General features: G+C 55.4%; 1 protein-coding gene across 6 annotated transcripts; it reads right to left on the reverse strand.

Moving 5' to 3' along the window:
- Positions 1 to 511: 511 nt before the first annotated feature.
- Positions 512 to 12,837, reverse strand: SLC5A5 (solute carrier family 5 member 5). Of its 6 annotated transcripts, XR_005375015.1 has the most exons (16): positions 12,427 to 12,783; positions 11,553 to 11,618; positions 11,198 to 11,249; positions 10,944 to 11,011; positions 9,952 to 10,106; positions 9,375 to 9,515; positions 9,164 to 9,293; positions 8,167 to 8,255; positions 7,326 to 7,438; positions 7,175 to 7,245; positions 6,761 to 6,847; positions 6,485 to 6,678; positions 3,349 to 3,473; positions 2,749 to 2,897; positions 2,530 to 2,645; positions 1,485 to 1,503 (listed from the first exon to the last, which is right to left on the reverse strand). XR_005375015.1 is itself a non-coding variant. In XM_038566873.1 (15 exons), exons 1-15 carry the CDS (start codon positions 12,781 to 12,783, stop codon positions 1,339 to 1,341), a joined length of 1,884 nt encoding a protein of 627 aa, XP_038422801.1. In that variant the 5' UTR covers positions 12,784 to 12,837; the 3' UTR covers positions 512 to 1,338. The 6 variants fall into 6 exon arrangements, 4 of the variants coding, with proteins under 4 accessions (XP_038422801.1, XP_038422800.1, XP_038422803.1 ...); XM_038566873.1 differs by lacking the exon at positions 2,749 to 2,897 and having other exon boundaries at positions 512 to 1,503; positions 9,164 to 9,248; positions 12,427 to 12,837; XM_038566872.1 differs by lacking the exon at positions 2,749 to 2,897 and having other exon boundaries at positions 512 to 1,503.
- Positions 12,838 to 18,369: the final 5,532 nt, after the last annotated feature.

The raw sequence follows: 18,369 nt of genomic DNA on the forward strand, positions 1-18,369 counted from the left end.
TGTCTCTGCCTCTCTCTCTCTCTGTCTCTCATGAATAAATAAATAAATCTTTAGATTTATCTTTAGAGAAATATTTATCCTTAGATTCTATTCACTTATTCATGAGAGACACAGAGAGAGATGATTCTCTTGAACTGAGCAGGGGATGCTCCCTTGGGGACTACAGGAGTCATAGCAGGTATGTGGGCAGATGTGAGTGCAGCCAGCTCTCAAGGTCACAGAGACCCCAAGGGACTGGTGCAGGGACAGTGTGGAGGCTGGCAGGGTCCAGGCAGAAAGGACAGTGAGGAGGGGATGCTTCAGGAGCAAATCGGGAGGGGGAGAGAAGCTATGCATCTCAGGGAGGGCAGCACAATGTACCCCGCCACAGCCAATTGTCACCTTGCTCTGATCCTTATATACCCAGGTTTATTCACTCACAGGCTTGGGGGCAAGAGACTCCGAGATTCACACTAAGATCTGACTGAGGAGATAGGAGTTAACAGAATGATTTTTTAGAGAGTACAGAACATCAAGCGTCAAAGTCCGTTTATTTGATGTGCATGGATTAAATCTCCATCCAAAGTCAAGCGTGTCCCCAGGACATAGGTTTGCCCAACCTATCTGACCCTGTCTACCAGTGACATGCTGGCAGTAGAGCTTCAGCATCATTTGACTCCCAGGTCTGTCCCTGCCCAGATCCAACTTGCTGTGACCTCAGGCTACCTCACTGAACCTTAGTTTATTCCTCTGTGAAGTGGGTTCATGCTCCTTAATGGATGAGATAGTGTCCAAGTGTAAGAGGAAGATCGAAAATGTGATTATCCTTTATCCTCTCCTCTTGCTCCCAGGGTCAGGGGCCATGTGATGTCTGACCCTCCAGAGGGAGGAAAACAAGGAGGAGGTAAAGGTAGAAGAGCTGGTGTCCAACTCTCAATGAATCTCTGATATGCTCTGTGACCTTGGTCAAGTTGTTGACCCTTTCTAGGCCTCAGTTTCCCCATCTGTGAAATGGGGTGCAGGGTTGTGCCTGAGGACCTCCCAAATCCTTGTTATGATTCAGACATGTTCCAGAGGGGACTCCAACATCTTTCTATCGTACATAGAGAGAAATCTGGCTTCATTTTAGGGGAGCAGGCAAGAGTGCAGCATCTAAAACTAGGGGCTGGCTAGAGGGTGCTGGATAAAATGATCTCCTAAAGGCAGGGCTTCACCTCTTTCCATAGGGCAGGGACACACAATCCCAAACTCATTTGCACAGGACACAGTCTAGCTGGTCAGAGCCCGAGGCTGTTCTTCTGTGGCCTGGGAGGGCCCATCTTGAGGTTCCATCCCAGGTGGTCAGTCCCCTCTGCTGGCTCAGAGGTCTGTCTCCCGAAGGTCCTGACCATGGTCACGTGCACTTCTGGGGGTCCAGGAGCCAGCTCCATTCACCTCCTTCTGCCCCAGGAAGAGCAGATGGTCCTCGTCATTGGGCAGGAAGTCAGGGGGCCTCTTGGTTCCAGGGGGCAGTTCCTCAGCACCCTGGAATGAAAAGAGAAGAAAGACCCCTTCAGAGACCCTGTTCTGCTCTGTATCAGCTCCTCCCCCAGAAGGGATCACTGAGGCCTACAAGGGCAGAACCTGGGCAGGGTTGTACAACTGTCCCCTTGGTCAATGCATCAGCCAGTCCTATCCCTTCTGCCTCTAGAACCTCCATTTTGCTCTCTGACTTTCTCCCTGCTCCCTTTCAAGAAGATCAATATTTCCCCACAACAGCTGAAACGAGCTTTAAAAACACTCCAGCCAAATCCCTTCCCTCTCCATATCTCCCCTCTCAAGCTTCTGGCCTCAGCCTTTGCACCTGCTGTACTCTCCATCAAGAATGCCCTTCCCCCGAGTTTCTTAGGGCTGGCTCTTCCTCCTTAGGGGCTCCCTCTCTTACCTCTTCCAAGAGGCCACCCTCATCACAATACCCTGTTTTATTGTATTCATTACCTGCTGAGATCCTACTCATGTCTCAGTTTAGCTTTCACCAGCTCTTCCTAGACAGTGGACAAAAACCCCCACCTAGCATAGGGTTGGGGCCACAGCAAGTTGTAAGAAATGAGAAAATGAAACAGGGATTCCAGAGCAGGGGCAGGTCTGGATCAGGGACAGCATTTTCCAAATTCAGGGCATTCACATAGCAACCACATGACTTTGGCTGAAGTTGGCCTACCCCAGTCATGTTTCTTGTGTAAGATTTTCTCTAAGTTGACTCACTTTTGAATTAAATACTTTTATAGGAGAGACTTTATATCAATACCGTAAAGGTAAACCAGTTTCACCTGCCACAGCCTGGAAGTAATCCAAGGAAATAAATAGTATGAAATTCTGCTCAGTCTTTGTTAAAAGGTGTAATAACAAGTGTTGAAGACAAGTCAGCTCTCAACTGAGCCTTTTCAATGGAAGATGTTGAGAAAGATGGTGGCCCATCATGTCCCTCCCCTGAATTATGGCCATGCCCAGGGCACCTCAGGTCATTTCACTGCCCCTCCCCCTGCTCTGGGAGCCAGCCCTGTGACTCACCTTCCCCAAGCTGTCATCCAAGGTAGCCACTTCCTCCTTGGGGGCCACCGATGCTGTCTGCCGTGCAAGGTCCCACCACAGCAGCCCAGGACCCAAGGCACTGCGCTTGGTGGGGCCTGAGGGAAATGAGGGTATTTAGTAAAGGAGTGACGGCAACTGGAGAGGGAGGGGAAGGGAGAGCTCTGATGGGTTCCAATCCAAGATTCAATAATGACCCACTGGCAGGCCTGTCCCCTTCTCTGGGCTTCAGTTTTCTCATCTACACAGTGAAGGGAGGTAATATCAGTGGGTGGTTCACTATCTCCCCAGCATCTAGAGTAGCGTCTGGCACAGGGAAGGACTCAGTAAAGCCCCGGTGAAGGTAAAGGCTGAGACACAGGAAGAAAGAACAGGTACTGTGATCACTATTGATTTCTCTTGGTCTCTTTCCACTTCTCGGTGGCGTTCAGAATTCCCGGAGGGACACGGAAGCGCCAAGGCCCTGCTGAGAAGACATTTCAGCACAACGGACAGCGCCTCGCGGTTCCGGCCGGAATCCTCCAGCGAGGACTTAGTTTTGGAGGCACGTAAGGGACTAGGAGGCAGGAGGAAGGGTGGGGCGGGTGGTGCCTCAGTTTCTTCTGCCTTTGCAAAACGAGACAAGCGCCGCGAGGTGCGGGGTCGTCCCAAAAGCGACACAGCATAAAGGGTGCTGATGCATCCAGCACGCAGTGGCCATTTGGCTGACCAGAATGTCCTTCCTCTTCTTCCTGCCCGGTGCGTCCTGGAGGCAGGGGGACTGGTGAGGTGATCTCTGAGGAGGCCATCCGCCCTGCTTACCTGTCAAGCAGCTGACGAGGGCTCCACATAGCACAGTGCTCATCGTGCCCAGGGCGCCATAGTAAAGATAGGAAATGGCGTAGAAGCTGTCAGCCAAGGCAGGTCGGCCCAGGTCCACTCCAGGGCTAGGGATGGGAGAGGTGGGCATGAGTCCAAAAGCTTCTCCCAGTCTGTCCACTTCCTCCCATCTCCACTGTCACAACCTAGCCCAGTCTTCCATTTTTTTTTTTTTTTAAGATTTTGTTTGTTTGTTTATGAGAGATACAGAGACACAGGCAGAGACACAGGCAGAGGGAGAACAGGCTCCATGCAGGGAGCCCGATGTGGGACTCGATCCTGGGACTCCAGGATCATGCCCTGGGCCGAAGGCAGACACTGAACTGCTGAGCCACCTAGGCATCCCCCAGTCTCCCATCATTGCTCACTCAGATGTGTGCAGTAGCCACTTCTCTTTCTCTCTGGCTAACCCACTCCCACCCACAGGGATTCTCTATACACAGCCAGAGGGAGCATTACTGAAATGTAACTCAGATGACCTTCTGCCACTGCTCACCACTCTCTGTGGCTCCCTATTTCCCTCAGAATCTACCCAAATTAAACTCTTAGGAGAAAATATAGGTGTGCATCTTTAGACCTTGGATTTGGTAATGGTTTCTTAGATCTGACACAAAAAGCACAAGCAACCCAAAAAAACATAAATTGGACTTCATCAAAACTGAAAACTTGTGTGTGTCAAAGGACACTATCAAGAGAATGAAAAGACAACCCACAGAATGGAAGAAAATATTTGCAAATCATACATCTGATAAGGATCTAGTGTACAGAATACATAAAGATTTAAAGAATATACAAATTACAACTCAATAATAAATAAAAAATGAGCCAATTGAAAAAATGGGCAAAGGGTTTAAATAAGCATTTTTTAAAAAGATTTTATTTATTTATTCATGAGAGAGAGAGAGAGAGAGAGAGGCAGAGACACACACAGGCAGAGGGAGATGTAGGCTCCATGCGGGGAGCCTGACGTGGGACTCAGTCCCGGGTCTCCAGGATCAGGCCCTGGGCTGAAGGCGTTGCTAAACCACTGAGCCACCCGGGCTGCCCTAAATAAGCATTTCTCCAAAAAAAAGGGAGAGAGGTGCCTGGGTGGCTCAGAGAGTTAAGCATCTGTCTTCAGCTCAGTTCATAATCTCTGGGTCTTGAGATCAAGCCCCAAGTCAGGCTCCCTGCTTGGCAAGGAGTCTGCTTCTCCTTCTGCCTCTGCCCCTGCTCATGTGCGCACTCTCTCTCCCTCTCTCTGTATCTATCTCTCTGTATCAAATGAACAAATAAAATCTATTTTTTAAAAAAGGGATAAATCCGGGACGCCTGGGTGGCTCGGTGGTTGAGCGTCTGCCTTTGGCTCAGGGTGTGATCCTCAGTCCGGGGACCGAGTCCCGCATCGGGCTCCCTGCATGGAGCCTGCTTCTCCCTCTGCCTGTGTTTCTGCCTCTCTCTCTGTTTCTCATTAATAAATAAATAAAATCTTTAAGAAAATAAAAAAAAATAAAAAAGGGATAACTCTGGCTAATAAACACATGAAAATATGGTCAATCATTAGTTATTAGGAAAATGCAAATCAAAATTACAATTGGTAATTTTGGGGGATGGAGAGACAGGTGAAACAGGTGGAGGGTAGAGGGGAGTACAGGCTTCCAGTTTTGGAATGAATACAGCACAGGGATAAAGGCACAGTATAGAGAGTACAGTCAACAGGATTGTAACAGTGCTGCAACGTGACAGACAGCAGCTACACTTGTGGTGAGCACAGCATGACGTACAGAGATGAGGAATCACTATATCATACACCTGAAACACAAGAATATTATGTGTCAACTAAACTCAACTAAAAATTTTTTTAAAAGATTTCATTTATTTATTTATGAGAGACACACAGGGGAGCCTGAAGCGGGACTCGATCCTGGGACTCTGGGATCACACCCTGAGCTGAAGGCAGACGCTCAACCGCTGAGCCACCAGGCGTCCCATCAAAGAAAAATTCTTTTTTTTTTTTTTAATTCCTTAAAATATTCTGGAGTTGGAAAATATTTTGGAACCTGATAGTGGTATGGATTGCACAACTTTGGAAATATATGAAAAACCAATGAGGGGTGCCTGGGTGGCTCAGCGGTTTGGCGCCTGCCTTCAGCCCAGGGCGTGATCCTGGAGTTCCAGGATCGAGCCCCCCGTCGGGCTCCCTGCATGGAGCCTGCTTCTCCCTCTGCCTGTGTCTCTGCCTCTCTCTCTGTAGCGCTCATTAATAAATAAATTTAAAAAAAAAAAGAAAGATGAACTAAAAGGTAAAAGAACAAAAAGCCTACAGTGAGATATCATTTCACACTCACTAGGATAGCTAGAATTTTAAAAAATGGAAAATAGCATGTTTTATCAAGGATGTGGATAAAGAAAATGTGGTCCATCCATACAGGGAATATTATTCAGTCATAAAAAGGAATCGAGCCCCACTATGTGCTACAATGTGGATAAACCTTGAAAACACCAAAAACAAAACAAAATAAAAACCGTGAAAACATCATGCTGAGAGAAAGAAGCCAAACAAAACAGGCCATATATTGTATAACTCCATTTATGAGAAATGTTCAGACAGGCAAATCCATAGCAACAGAAAGAGGATTAGCAGTTGCCAGGGGTTGGAGGGAGGGGGAGATGGGGAGTGACTGCTCATGGGGATGAGGCTTCCTTTTGAGGTGATGAAAATGTCCTTGAGTTAATGGTGATGGTTGTATAACCTTATGAATACGCTAAAAATTTCTTTTAAATGGTTAATTTTATGGTTTGTAAATTATATCTTAGTAGTAATAATAATAATACAGAATCAGACCAAATTCTTCTGGCTGGACTCCATCTCCTATCCTTTCTCGGCTCACTAAATACACCCCATCCTCACCATAGCTGGAATGCACTAAACTGGACCCGACCTCAGGGCCTTTGCACCTTCCCTTCTCTCCATTGGGAATGCCCTTCCTTCACCTCCTCCTGAGCACATTCCTCCTTTTCATTTGAGACCCAGTTTAAGAGTCCCCCGTTCCCCACCACACCCCTGAGGCCACACCCACACTCAGACCAGTCTGCTCACCTGGGGTTCCTGCTGGAGGTGTTGTTGGCAAGGAGCAGGCCCATGAGGTCAGAGGCGTTCGCTGAGGGCACAGCACAGCCAGCAGACGATGATGGCAGGACTCCCAAGGACTGGTTGCTAGGCGGGTATAGCGTGGCACCCACGGCCACCCACAGTGAGAGCACCAAGCCCGAGGCCAGCCCAGAGAGGACACCCTGGGGGGAGAGCCCAGATCAGGAGAGAGAGGCCTTGTGCCCTCCCGGCCGCAAGCCACCCCCCTCACCGGTCCCCACTCACCGGTATGTTGCAGGCCGGGAGAAACATTCCCAGGATGAAGGCTCCAAGGAGGGGGCCGCTGATGACTCCCATGACGGTGAAGGAGCCCTGGGAGAGGGGGTGGTGAGCTGAGGCAGAGGCGTCCTACCTCTCCTGGCCTCCGTGTCCCTAAAGAGGGGAGGCGGTACTCCCCATTCCTGCCTTTCTCCCCTGTGTGGGAGGCAAAGATGCCACATTCTCTCTGTCCTGACAAATTCTGGTCCCCCCTCCAAGCCATCACCCCCTACCTCCCACCTCCCACTGCCACCAGCCAGGTGGCTGCAGAAAGTATCAAGCTGGTGGGAAAAGTAGGGTCCCCCACCCCCGGGCTTCAGTTCCATGCCCATGATGCAGCTCCTTGCGGAGATGGGGCTGGGTCAGGGAGGGGGGGCTCACCTGGAGGACGCCTCCCCCCAGCAGCGAGGACAGAGCCGCCACCGTGAGGCAGGCTGAGCCATAGATGAGTGCTACGGCAGATGGAGGCGACATGGTCAGCGGGGAGATGTCCTCGTGACCCCCACCCTCAACCCGAGTCTCCCCAACTCACAGAGCCCCTTGGAGATGAGTACGAGTCTCCGGGGCGCGAGGCTCGGCAGCCGAGGTTTGATGAGGTCCTCCACGGTGACTGCAGCCATGGCGTTGATGCTGGTAGAGGCGGTGCTGAGAGTGGGGTGGGGAGGGTGGTCAACAGGCCTCCTCGAGGGACGGGCCACACCTCCCCTGGGTCTACCTGCTGGCGCAGGCCCCAGCTGCTCATACCATCTGACTTTCCTGCACCCCACGAGGCGCGGTGACAAAATTCCCTAAGAGTGGAGGCGATGTCCACCCCCCCATCCCTGCCCCTAGACCCGAGACACCCCCACGGGAGCAAGGACACACATGACCACGGACACGAATGACACAAGTTCTCATTACACAGCAATAGTAGGGTGCAGAGCACTGCTGCATGGCACCCCGGTCGCAGCAGAAGCAGGGGTGTGCCAGAAGTCATGGAGTATTTGAAAACACTACAATGTGAGGCCCCCGAGGGCAGGATCAGGGGACCACTTGGTCACCGCTGTATCCTGGGATCTAGAACAGCAGTACCTGCCACATAGTAGGTGCTCAGTAAACAGTTGTTTGGAGGAGGAAGGAAGGAAAGAAGGAAAGGAGAGGGGGGTCAGGTGTGGCCCTGCCAGGTGATAAGATGGAAAACCCCACAGCTGGGGTCCTTGTCCCCAGGGTGTGCCTTCCACTGGAGCCCACCTGAGCTGGGCGCTGAGGACCAAGAAGGAACTGTCAATGATGGCTATGCCCAGAACATTCCATCCCACAGGGGGACAGCCAGTAGGGGCAAGGAGACCCCATGGGGCTCAAACGTGGCGGGGTGAGCAAGCAGGGCCGCTCACCTGAGGGTGCCACTGTAGGCACAGGCCAGAAAGAGCCCAGGGACTCCAGGCAGGTCCTCGAAGATGTCCAGCACCAGCAAGGGCATGTACTGGGGGGAGCCAGGCATTGATCTCTGGGACAATGCACCCCAAGGACTGGGGATTCCTTCCTCACGCAGCATGTCCCCAGGGCCCCGTGCAGATCGGAACTCAGGTGGGCACTTAGTGTGCGTTCGTGGGTTGACTGCATGCACCGAAGGACTGTCACCGAGCCCGACCCTCCCCACGCACAGGGCCCTGGGATCCCAGTGAGGCAGAGTCCCGTGTCACCCCCGCTTTACTGACAAGGATGGTGAGGCCAACAGGTGCAGGCCATGGCTGTGGTTGCAGAGTCAGCTGGGGGGGCGGGGGGGCGGGGGGGCAGCGGGCGGGATAGCCTTCCATCTCCTGCCAATTCTGAACTGACTCTGAACAAGGCATGGGTCCTGGCCCTGGTGCTGCCCCGGACTCACCTGTGGACCTCAGGCAGCTGCTTCCCACCCACGCCAGCCTCAGTTTCCTCATCTGTAAAGTGGGGGCCATGACAGCCTTGGCCTCATCACATGCTGAAGGATTTTATGGGAGACTAACCGCTCGTGAAGGGAATAGCGTGAGGCCCAGGGTAGGTGCTTGGGGCACGAGAGCTGGCGATCATGTAATTCTCAACACCATCATTGCGTGCTGAACCGTGGTCCCATCTCCTCCCTGCTGTCCCTCAGGGAGTCTCTGACTCTAAATCTGAATGTGCCCTTCCCCTGCTCACACACCCTCTGTGGCTCCCCATTGCCTCTCAGCCTTGTCTTTCTCACTCCTTCCAGAACCTCCTCTGAGCCAAGCTCTTTGTTGCCCCTGGACCTGCGCTCAGGCTGTTCTCTGCTAGGAATGCCGTTCTAGCTTGGCCCCAGGGGTCCATCCACGCAGAAGTTCAGAGTCGGGGTGGGGAGGGCCGGAGTGGCCTAGGAGCCTGGGCCGAACTCACCTGGTCCGGGGCAGAGATACGCCCTGCAAGGAGAGGGTCACAGTCTATATAGATGGCGAACATGATGATGCCACAGCCAGCAGCGCTTAACACGATCAAGAACAGGCCCAGCTGGTTGATGAGCAGGGCCCTGTGGGGAGGGGCAGCCTTCAGGCTGGGGAGGGGGCAGCTCGTCCCAGAGGCCCTCACCCTGCCCCTCCTAAACACTCACAGCTTGGCCTGCTTCTCTGTGCGACAGGCCACATAGCGCTGCACCTGGGCTTGGTTCACACCGTACATTGAGAGCCACACCAACGTGCCACCCACCACAAAAGTCCAGAATGTGTAGCGGCTCCGCGGGTCCAGGTCAAAGCTGGGTGGGACAAGACAGCCATATGGGAAGGCCACACAGACTTCCCCCTCCCAAGGGCCCCAGATGGCCGTTCTGAACCTTAAGGGCCTCAAAGGGACTTTTGGGGTGGGTTTTGAAGTGTGAGTAGGAGTTGGCCAGACTGAAATTTTATTTGTTGACTGAGTGGTCCATGTGTGCATTCAAAAACCTTTCTGTGCCCAGCTAGGACCTCAGAGAACCTTCAGTCTCCAGCCTGGGCTGGGGGACAGATGGTGGGACAGATGGAGGGATGGGGGCTAGGGCAGTCTAGAGAGGGGAAGCAGATGTTTGGTCTGTGGGGAGTCTGGGAAGGGAAGCAGGGAGGGCTTCCTGGAGCAGGAGGCATTGGTTGGCTTCTCCCAGGGCGGAGGGATGTCAGCTCCACCTTTTTCAGTACCCTCACTACATTTTCACTCACTCCATCAGGTTGATCCGGGAGTGATTCTGGGCAATCTCAAGCATGTGCCTGGGCCCACCCGCCAGCATGGTCCCGCGGGCCAGGACCACCCAAAAGCCAGTTAGCATCACCACGACCTGGAACACATCAGTCCAGACCACAGCCTTCATACCGCCCTGCAAGACGTGACAGATGGGGAGACAGGGGGTCAGACAGGGATCTGTCTGAGGCCAACCCAGCTTGGCTTTCGGCAGTGGCTGGGACCGATGCTCCTCTCTGCCTGTTTCCTCATTTGCAAAATGCAGCTGTTGTGAGGATTTAATTAGTTCATTAATTAGGAAAATCTTTGGAATAGCACCTAGCACGTACCAGTTCCTTGAGTAATGGCTGCCAGCAGTATCATTACTACGACGACGACGACTACTACTACTATTACTACTATTACTACTACTACTACTACTACTACTACTACTACTACTACTACGATTACTTAGCTGTTGCTTTTACCTTTCCAGCCTCCGTATCTTTGCCTTCCCCTGGGAGCCCCTGGATTTTCCCTTGGAGAAGCCCCTTCTCCCTCACAGGCCATTCTTGGAAAGCTGATCCTTCTACTCCCAGCTCCAGAAACAGCCAACCAGAACATCTTCCCCGGCCCCCCAAACTTCTGTGATTGGTTCATCCTGCACCCAAGACTGAGGCCAACCCATCCTGAAATAGGAACCCACTTCTTGAGCTGATGGGATCCCCGAGACATGGGAGAGGGACCCAGAGGACTCTGTGGCAGCCACCTGGATGCAGCCACTCCTGAAGCTAGCCTATCCCTGGACTCTCAGCAGTGAGCCGTTCAACTGACTTGTCCTCATTAAGATGAGGAAACAGGGGCCCAGCTGAGATGCAGGCTTGCGGGGCAGGAAGGGAAAGTAGGGAGTGGATGATGGCTTCAGGGTCTCCCCCACACAGTGTGCATGGAGCCCCCACCCCCCGCAGTGGGGCGGGGTGGGGGTGTCACTCACCACCGTCGTGTAGAAGGTACAGATGGCTCCAGTGGACAGGATCGATGCCCAGATGTCCAACCCAGTCACTGTGCAAGGAACTCCCCCCATTAGGCCTCCAGGCAGGGTGCAAACTTGGCCCCCAGTGTCTAGGGCCCTCCTCTCTCCAGGATTCTTCCCTCCCCAAGTCTCTCCTGGGGCTGCCCTGCCCCTCCCCTTCGTCTCAGAGCCTTTGCCCCCTCCGGTCACCCTCCCTAGATCTCCCAGAGTCAAACCTTGATTCAGGATGAGCGCGGGGGCGTAGATCACGATGCCAGTATACAGCACCTACGAGGAGAGCCGGGACCAGGTGAGGCCCGCGGACGGCGGGGAAGGGGGTAGGAGAGGAAGGTGGTGGCGGAGCCCGTGGTGCCTGGCGAGTAGGGGACAGGGCAGAGTGGGGGCGCGGTCAGCAGGCCGGGGCCAGAGAGGTGGAGGATGCGCCCTGGAAGGGTCTTACAGGATGGGGTGGGACCCACGGGGCGGGGCCGAGAGGATGGGGGCGGGCTGTGGGCGGGGCCGCCGCCGCCGGGATCCCAGGCTGGACCTGAGAGGGACCCCGCGGGCGGGGGCGGGGCCGAGGCCACTCACTGTGGCCACCAGGTACTGCAGGGTCCCGCAGAGCCGCACAGCGCGGCTGAAGCGCAGCTCCAGGTACTGCAAGGAGGGGCCGAGGCTCGTGGTCACCTGGACAGGTCCTACCCAGGAGGTCGAGGCCTCTGGGGTACTTCCCCCGCCCTCGCGGCTTCTCCCCTCCCTCCGGACGCCGGCTTCTCTCTCCGCTCTCGCCCGTGGGGGGGCCCCCAGCCAAGCGAACACATTCCGATCAGTCTGCACACACCTGTGCACACGGAGTGTGCCCAGGAAGACGGATCCATCCAATGCGCACCTTCCTCCGCCCCCACCGGTGGCTAATTGGCCCCCCGGGGCGGCGCCGCTCTGACCCTACAAGCGCACTCTACAGTGCCTGTGGCCAATTGTTATTGGTCGCCTACTGTATACGGGTCACGATTTTAATCACAGTACCCACTGCCCTGGAGGGAGGTCCTCTAATTAGCCCAGTCTGACACTTGGGAAGCCCGAGCGGAGTAGGTGGGGGGAAGTCGGGTTTCGAACCCTCGGCTCGCTGCCGATCGCCCGGGTGTGCGCACGCCCGGGCATGTGGGGGGCAGGTTTGTGCCTGTCCAGGCTCTGTGCACACCTGGCTCCGCCTTGCGCGGGCTTCCACGGAGGAGAACCGGGACGGTGGCTCCTCTTCCTCCTTCCTGCCTCTCACCCCATTGCCTGGGGCTACTTCCCAGAACCCTCCGCACCCGTCCGCCTGGGGCCTCCCGGCTAAAGCACCGGGGAGCACCAGGGAGCCCGCCGGCGGCCCCCCGGCACGGCACTTCAAAGCCCCAGGGCCTCCCCGCCACATCCCCGTTCTGAGCCGGGCAGGTCCTGCCTCCGGGCCTCTGCCCGGTACCTGGTAGGTGCTGGTGAGGCCCAGGCGGTAGAAGACGGGCATGAAGAACACGGCCGTGAGCAGGCAGTTGAGCAACTGTCCCAGGCACATCCCCAGGAACTTGAAGCCGTAGCGGTAGGCCTCGGCGGGCACGCCCAGCACCTGTACCGCCGACATGAAGCTGGCGGCCAGCGAGAGGCCGACGGGCAGGGCCGCCAGGCGCCGGCCCCCGGTGAAGAAGTCCTCGGCGCTGCGCTGCCCGCCCCGCGCCAGCCCGACCCACAGCCCGATGCCTGTGGACACCAGCAGCATGAGCGCGAAGACCCCGTAGTCCCAGGCTCCGAACGTGGCCCGCGCCCCTGCCTCGACGGCGGCCATGAGGTCGCAGGTGCGGGGCCAGGCGCGCCCTCGGCCCTTCCGCCACCCCGCGCCCGGGTAAGGGAAGCGGGCAGCGGCCGAGGACGCAGGGCGGCGGGCGCGGGGAGATGCTCGGCCTCTGCGGCGAGGCCGCACACCTGTGTCCTTCGGCCCCTGGCGGGAGGCGGCCAAAGGGGCTCGGGCCGGGGCTCCCGGGCGGGGAACCTGGGTCCTCGCTGCGGTCGTGCGCCTCTGTCCCTGCTCTCTGTCTGCGCGTCTGCCTCGCCGTCCGTCTGTCCGTCCCCCTCGCCCCCCGCGCGCTCCGGCCGGCCTCTAGCGGAGCAGCCGTCGGTCCCTCTCCCTGGGAGCTGGGCTCAGCGCCGACAACCGGTCTCCGTGGGGCCTGGAGGGGTGGCTCCCGGCGACCCGCGGCGGATTTATTGGGCTCCCGGGTCCGCGAAACCCCGCCCCTGGAGTTGGTGGCGGGCGGGACCCGCACCCTTTCCGCCCGGGACTGGGCCAGATAGGCCAGGCCCCGGCACGTGGATGGCAGCTGGGGTGGGGGTGGGGTGAGGCTCCCACATACCCCTCTTACTTCGGTGGCACTTCCCCTCACTCCGGGCTGTTCAAGTCTCCCGTGGACAGGTGGGGACCTGAGGCTCACGGAGCCTGTCGCTCACCTGGGGGACGCGGCTGGGAGCAGGGGCTGCAGCGTTCAAATCCCCGCCGTGCTTCTGTACCCTAAGCCAAGCGGAGCTAGTGCTTGCTCCCACAGACAGGGGGCACTTTCTGGGTTGCCCTGGCACTGGGGGAGAACTCGTCCTGCTTGGACCCCGCCCCCAACCGGCTCCTGGACCCTTTCTCCAGAGCCAGGGGGAGGGCCTCACCAAACCGCACCCCTACCCCCCCACACAGGCCAAGCTGAGAGACATTGGGGTTCAGATCCTAAATGCATACATACTTGGGAGAGTCTTTGTTTGTCATTGTGCCTCAGTTTCCTCATCTGTAAATGGGGATAAAGTAGCCCCTGGCTCGAGGAATAAATTGAATCCACATAGTAAGAGCCTGGCACAGAGTAAGCCCCTCATCTGTCAGTGTCTTCATTCATTTGTTGTTTCCTGCACCAAATATTCATGGAGCCTCTGTCCTGTGTCAAGCGTTAAGTGTCTAAAGTAGTCATGGGGGAAGAACTGTGAGTGGCCTTGAATCTAAAGAAATGGGGGGGCCCATGACTACTTGGGAGATGGTGTCTGGCATTCTCCCTGGCACGCAAATGGGGAGACCCAGGTTGGGGAAGAGACATCCCTTGCGTGGGGTCATGCCATCAAGGGACCCAGACACTGCTGTCTTGGGGCGATTTGCTGGTGGACCAGAGGGACTTTGGTCTCTGGAGGCTCTCACCCTGGGTTCAAGTCCTGAACTGGTCTCCCAAAACTGGGTTCCCTGCTCCACAAGCCGGAGGGATCTAGACTTCCGCAAGGTGAATGCCCGGGCCTTGGAGTCCTGTCCAAGCCTCTGTCGCCTCCTGGTGGTCCCTGGTTGACAGGCACCACTCCAGTTGGTCCAGCATCCCCCACGGATCCCTTCGTGTCCCCCGGGCTCTCCCTCTCCACCCGTGCTGGGGTGCTGGCCTGACCCCCACCCCTGGGGACTGGGATACCAAGGCTGCCACACATGCCTCTGTTGCCCGCTGCCATGCACTCCTCCCCCTGGGCCAGGAGGGTGGGGAGAGGACACTGAGTTCCTTTTCCTTCCCTCACCATTTTTCAGTCCCTCCCGCGCTCACCTTCATGGAAAACCTGGTGAGAAAGGAGAAATCCGGGAGGGGATCCCTTCCTGAAAGCCATACAATCGAATGCAAACATATGCCAATTGTTGCCGAGCTTACAAACCAGTCCTCCCTCCCCAGGGAGGCTCTGGGAGTGGTTACCATCTGCTGCCCGCCTTCTCTTCCTCTAGAGGTGGGAGGTTACAGAAGGACACTTGGGCCGAGGCCCATTCATTGAGCACCTATTGTGTACTGGACCATGCACCCAGCTGCTGGGGACACAGCCGGATCCAGGCAGACTCATACTGCTCACAGGCACTTGACACTGACCGAGCCAGGAGAGGAACACATATTCCAGAAGCTGATGGATGACAAGAGTGAAGCAAGGTCAGAGATGGAGCTGGCCTGGGGGACACCTTTATGTGGGGTCTCTGGGAGGGAGACTCTGAGGAGGTGATTGCAGACCTGCAGGCGGAGAATGAGCCAAGCTTGGAGAGAGGCAGGGGGAACAGCTGATGCAAAGGCCCTGAGGTGGAGCAAGTGGAGTGAGCAGAGTGAGGACAGGGAAGGCTACCAGGGACCTTGAGCCTTGGCAAAGGGTGTAGATTTTATTCTGAGGGTGCCAGGGCCACTGGAGAGTTTGGAGGAGGGGCCTAATGAGATTTGTGGACTCTGAAAAGCCCGCCATGCCCAAGGCAGCGACTGTGGGGTGGGGAGAAATGGGTGGATTCAGAACGTGTTCTGGAATTCCAAGGTGTGAGAGAAGGCCCAGAGTTGGGAACTCTGAGGGGTGGATGGGCGCATGCTTTCTGGGGTCGGACGGGTACAGGGAGCAGGGTGGGGGGATGCAGCGGCACCTTCCCTGACTGTCCAGTTCTGACCACAGGTTGGGCAGAGGCAGGACCCCGGTGGTGATGGAGCGGCAGGGAGATCCCGAGGGCCCGGCACCTGCAAGTCTTACCATGAGGGGCAGGAATGTCAGGGTGTCTCATGGCTGGCTGCTGTCCCCACCCCCACCTGCTGCCGGGGCACCCCCTAGTGTTCCCATGACAAGGCAGGGGGCAGGGGTGAGACGCTGGGAGCTACTCTGACTCCTACATGACCTTCTGGGTGTCTGGCCTTGAACTTCTCCCTTGCACTCAGTAAAAGCAAACCATTATTACCAATGGTGCTGTAGCTTTCTGGTGAGCCCACCATCCTGAAGTCCTGAGGATCCCAACTGTGATTCTAGGATTCCAGGATTCTCAGATAGTCCCTCTTGGTTTAGGATTGGGGTCAGGTCTTCTGGGGCCCCCTGCTCGTCTTGCTTTGGTGTCTGCCCTTGCCTGATGGTTCCGACCCAGGAGTGGGGTACAGGGAGGGGCAGCTGGTGACCTCTTTCCCCAGGGCTCCTGGCCTGCCAGCCTGGGCACCTGGCCAAATCCAGGCACAGGACCTGGGAGCACCTCAGCACCTGAGGTTGGAGGGGCCCACTAGGGCCATGCTGGTTCCAAATTCCTGTCCTTGTCATCCTCAGTTGGCTGGGTGACCCCAGCAGTCTTCCCCTCCCTGGGCCCCAGGCAACCAGAGGGGTGTCAACGGTCCCAGAGGCCGGTTCTGACTCACAGGCCCCACAATGAAGGGCTCATCATTGCTGGTCTCCAAGCTTCTGCTCTGCTTGGATCCAGCACAACACTCTCTGGAAGATGAGGGCACAGTTCAGGAGTTCTCACATCCAGCCGGTGTCCAGACAACTGCTCTGTGCAGGGTGTGTGTGTGTGTGTGTGTGTGTGAATTCCCAGGAGGGTTACAGGGTAGAGGGTCTGTGGCAACCTTGCTGAGTAGATGGCAGGGTGGGTGGATGTCTAGGTGTGAAAGCTGGGGCTCACTCATCTTCGGTTCATAGGTCCCTCAGTAAGGGACTGACCCCATCCTTTGGCTGGTTGAGGCAGAGCCCTCTCAACTGATTGCCATGAAGCATTGATGAAGCCCCAAGGTGGGGATGGGGGTGCACAGTAGGCCTTCATGGGGCCCTCATAGAAACTAAAGCTGTGTGGATAGTGACCTGGCCTGGCAAAACCATAGGGGCCCTACCTCAGGCCTCCAGATTACAGCTTAAGCAGGACTGGGGTTTCCTTCTCCCCCTTGTTCTCAGCACGTGGACATAGGATCAGGTACCCAAAGTTCTACCTTGTTGCTCTAGGGTGGCTTGATGACCAAAGAAGGCTGGCTGCCAGAGCACCAGACCTTGTGCCTATATTCCAGCCAGATGGGTATTTCCTGGAAATGGCACACATTGCTACTCTAGTATCACATGGTTACCCCAGATGAAAAGGCTGGGAAATGTATTTCTTTGTGGGTGGCATCTAGATATGGAAACCCTATTATTGAGGAAGGAGTATTTGGGGGGCAACTAGGGTTTCTGCCTCAAATCACAAGATTAATGACACCAACAAGGCAAAAAATTCTAGTCTGGTTCCCAAAAAATACCTTAAAAAAAATCAAGTGCCCTGGATAAAAAAATTTGTACCATGCATGGGGTAAAACCCATTTAGTTATTTTTCCTGTTTTTTGCCCCACCTATGAAAGCTTTTACAAAATAGTAACTTAAAAAAAAAAAAGATAACCAGCAGTCCTATGAAGAAAAGAACCAAGTCCATACAAATGATTTTTATTTTAAGGCAAAGTGCTTACTTCCTGAAAAGAAAAAGCAAACACAAATCCTTAGAGGTGTTTTTTGTCTTTTTTTTTTTCCAGCTGTCAAAGTTTGCTAACCCATGGTTGCTGACATGGTTAAATGCTATCAGGAGAGTAAACTGGAGTGTCTACAGGGTGCTGGTGCAACAGATTTTGGCAAGGTCAAAATACAAAACTTGGGTCCGGCATTGCCAGACCTAGTTGTTTACCACCATCCTTACTCCTCGTGGTGTGTACAAACAAAGCAATAGTCACTGGCTGTCATAGCCCCTCTCTGGGCCCCCAAATTACTGAGCCTGTCCTGGGGCCAGGGAGTGATAAATGTGGTCCCTACCCTCTCAGATTCAATCTGGTGGGGCACAGAAAACCCACCAATTGTCACTCTTATATGCGTGTGACTTACAAACTTTAGGAGGCCCAGCCAGTGATGATATGGAACAGCCCAGGGAGAAGGCTCAGCGAGGTCAGGCACGGAGGTAGGGAGGAACCACTTCGGAGCAGTGGGCAAAGCAGCCAGTGAAGTCCAGGAAGCCTAGTACTCTGTCCTCAGATCTTTCCCTGTGACGATGGCTGCTGGCTGTGCCCAAGCTCTGCCTTGGGCACCTCTCCAAACACAGGTGGGGTATGAAGTGACCTAGTTTTCTGGAAACCACTGGGACTGTTCCTGCCAACTAGCCACCCCCACCCCCCCAGTGGGGGAAGGGAAGCTGTACCCTTGCCTGCAATACTGCAGGCCTGATTGCTGCCCTGGCCCCTACCCCACACTGCCTTTTTGTGCTCTGGCTTCTTGATCTATTCCATGGCTCTCTGGAAGAGAAGTCACATCTCTGACTGACCTTTGCCCCCCAGTGCCTACAGTTGACTCTCCCAAGTATCAAGTGAATAAATCTGCTGAGCCCCCTAACTTTCTGATGAAGACTCATTCAGCAGACCAGGGTTGCCCAAGTTCATGCACTGAGGACTGATGCTTCCCAAGATCTGTGCTCCTAGCTGTGCCTCAGCGTCCTGATTGAGGGGGTTCAGCCAGGGTGGGATTAGCTTCATGCCTGGAATTCCCTCGAGCCTCAAGTGGTTTCTTGGAGACAGAGACCCACAGTGAGACCTTGACCTTCTTGGGCAGGATCAGGGTGTCCTTCAAGGGGGCCCCACCTAGTGAAGGACAA

This window comes from Canis lupus, chromosome 20 (assembly GCF_011100685.1).
Source record: "Canis lupus familiaris isolate Mischka breed German Shepherd chromosome 20, alternate assembly UU_Cfam_GSD_1.0, whole genome shotgun sequence".
NCBI lineage: Eukaryota > Metazoa > Chordata > Mammalia > Carnivora > Canidae > Canis > Canis lupus.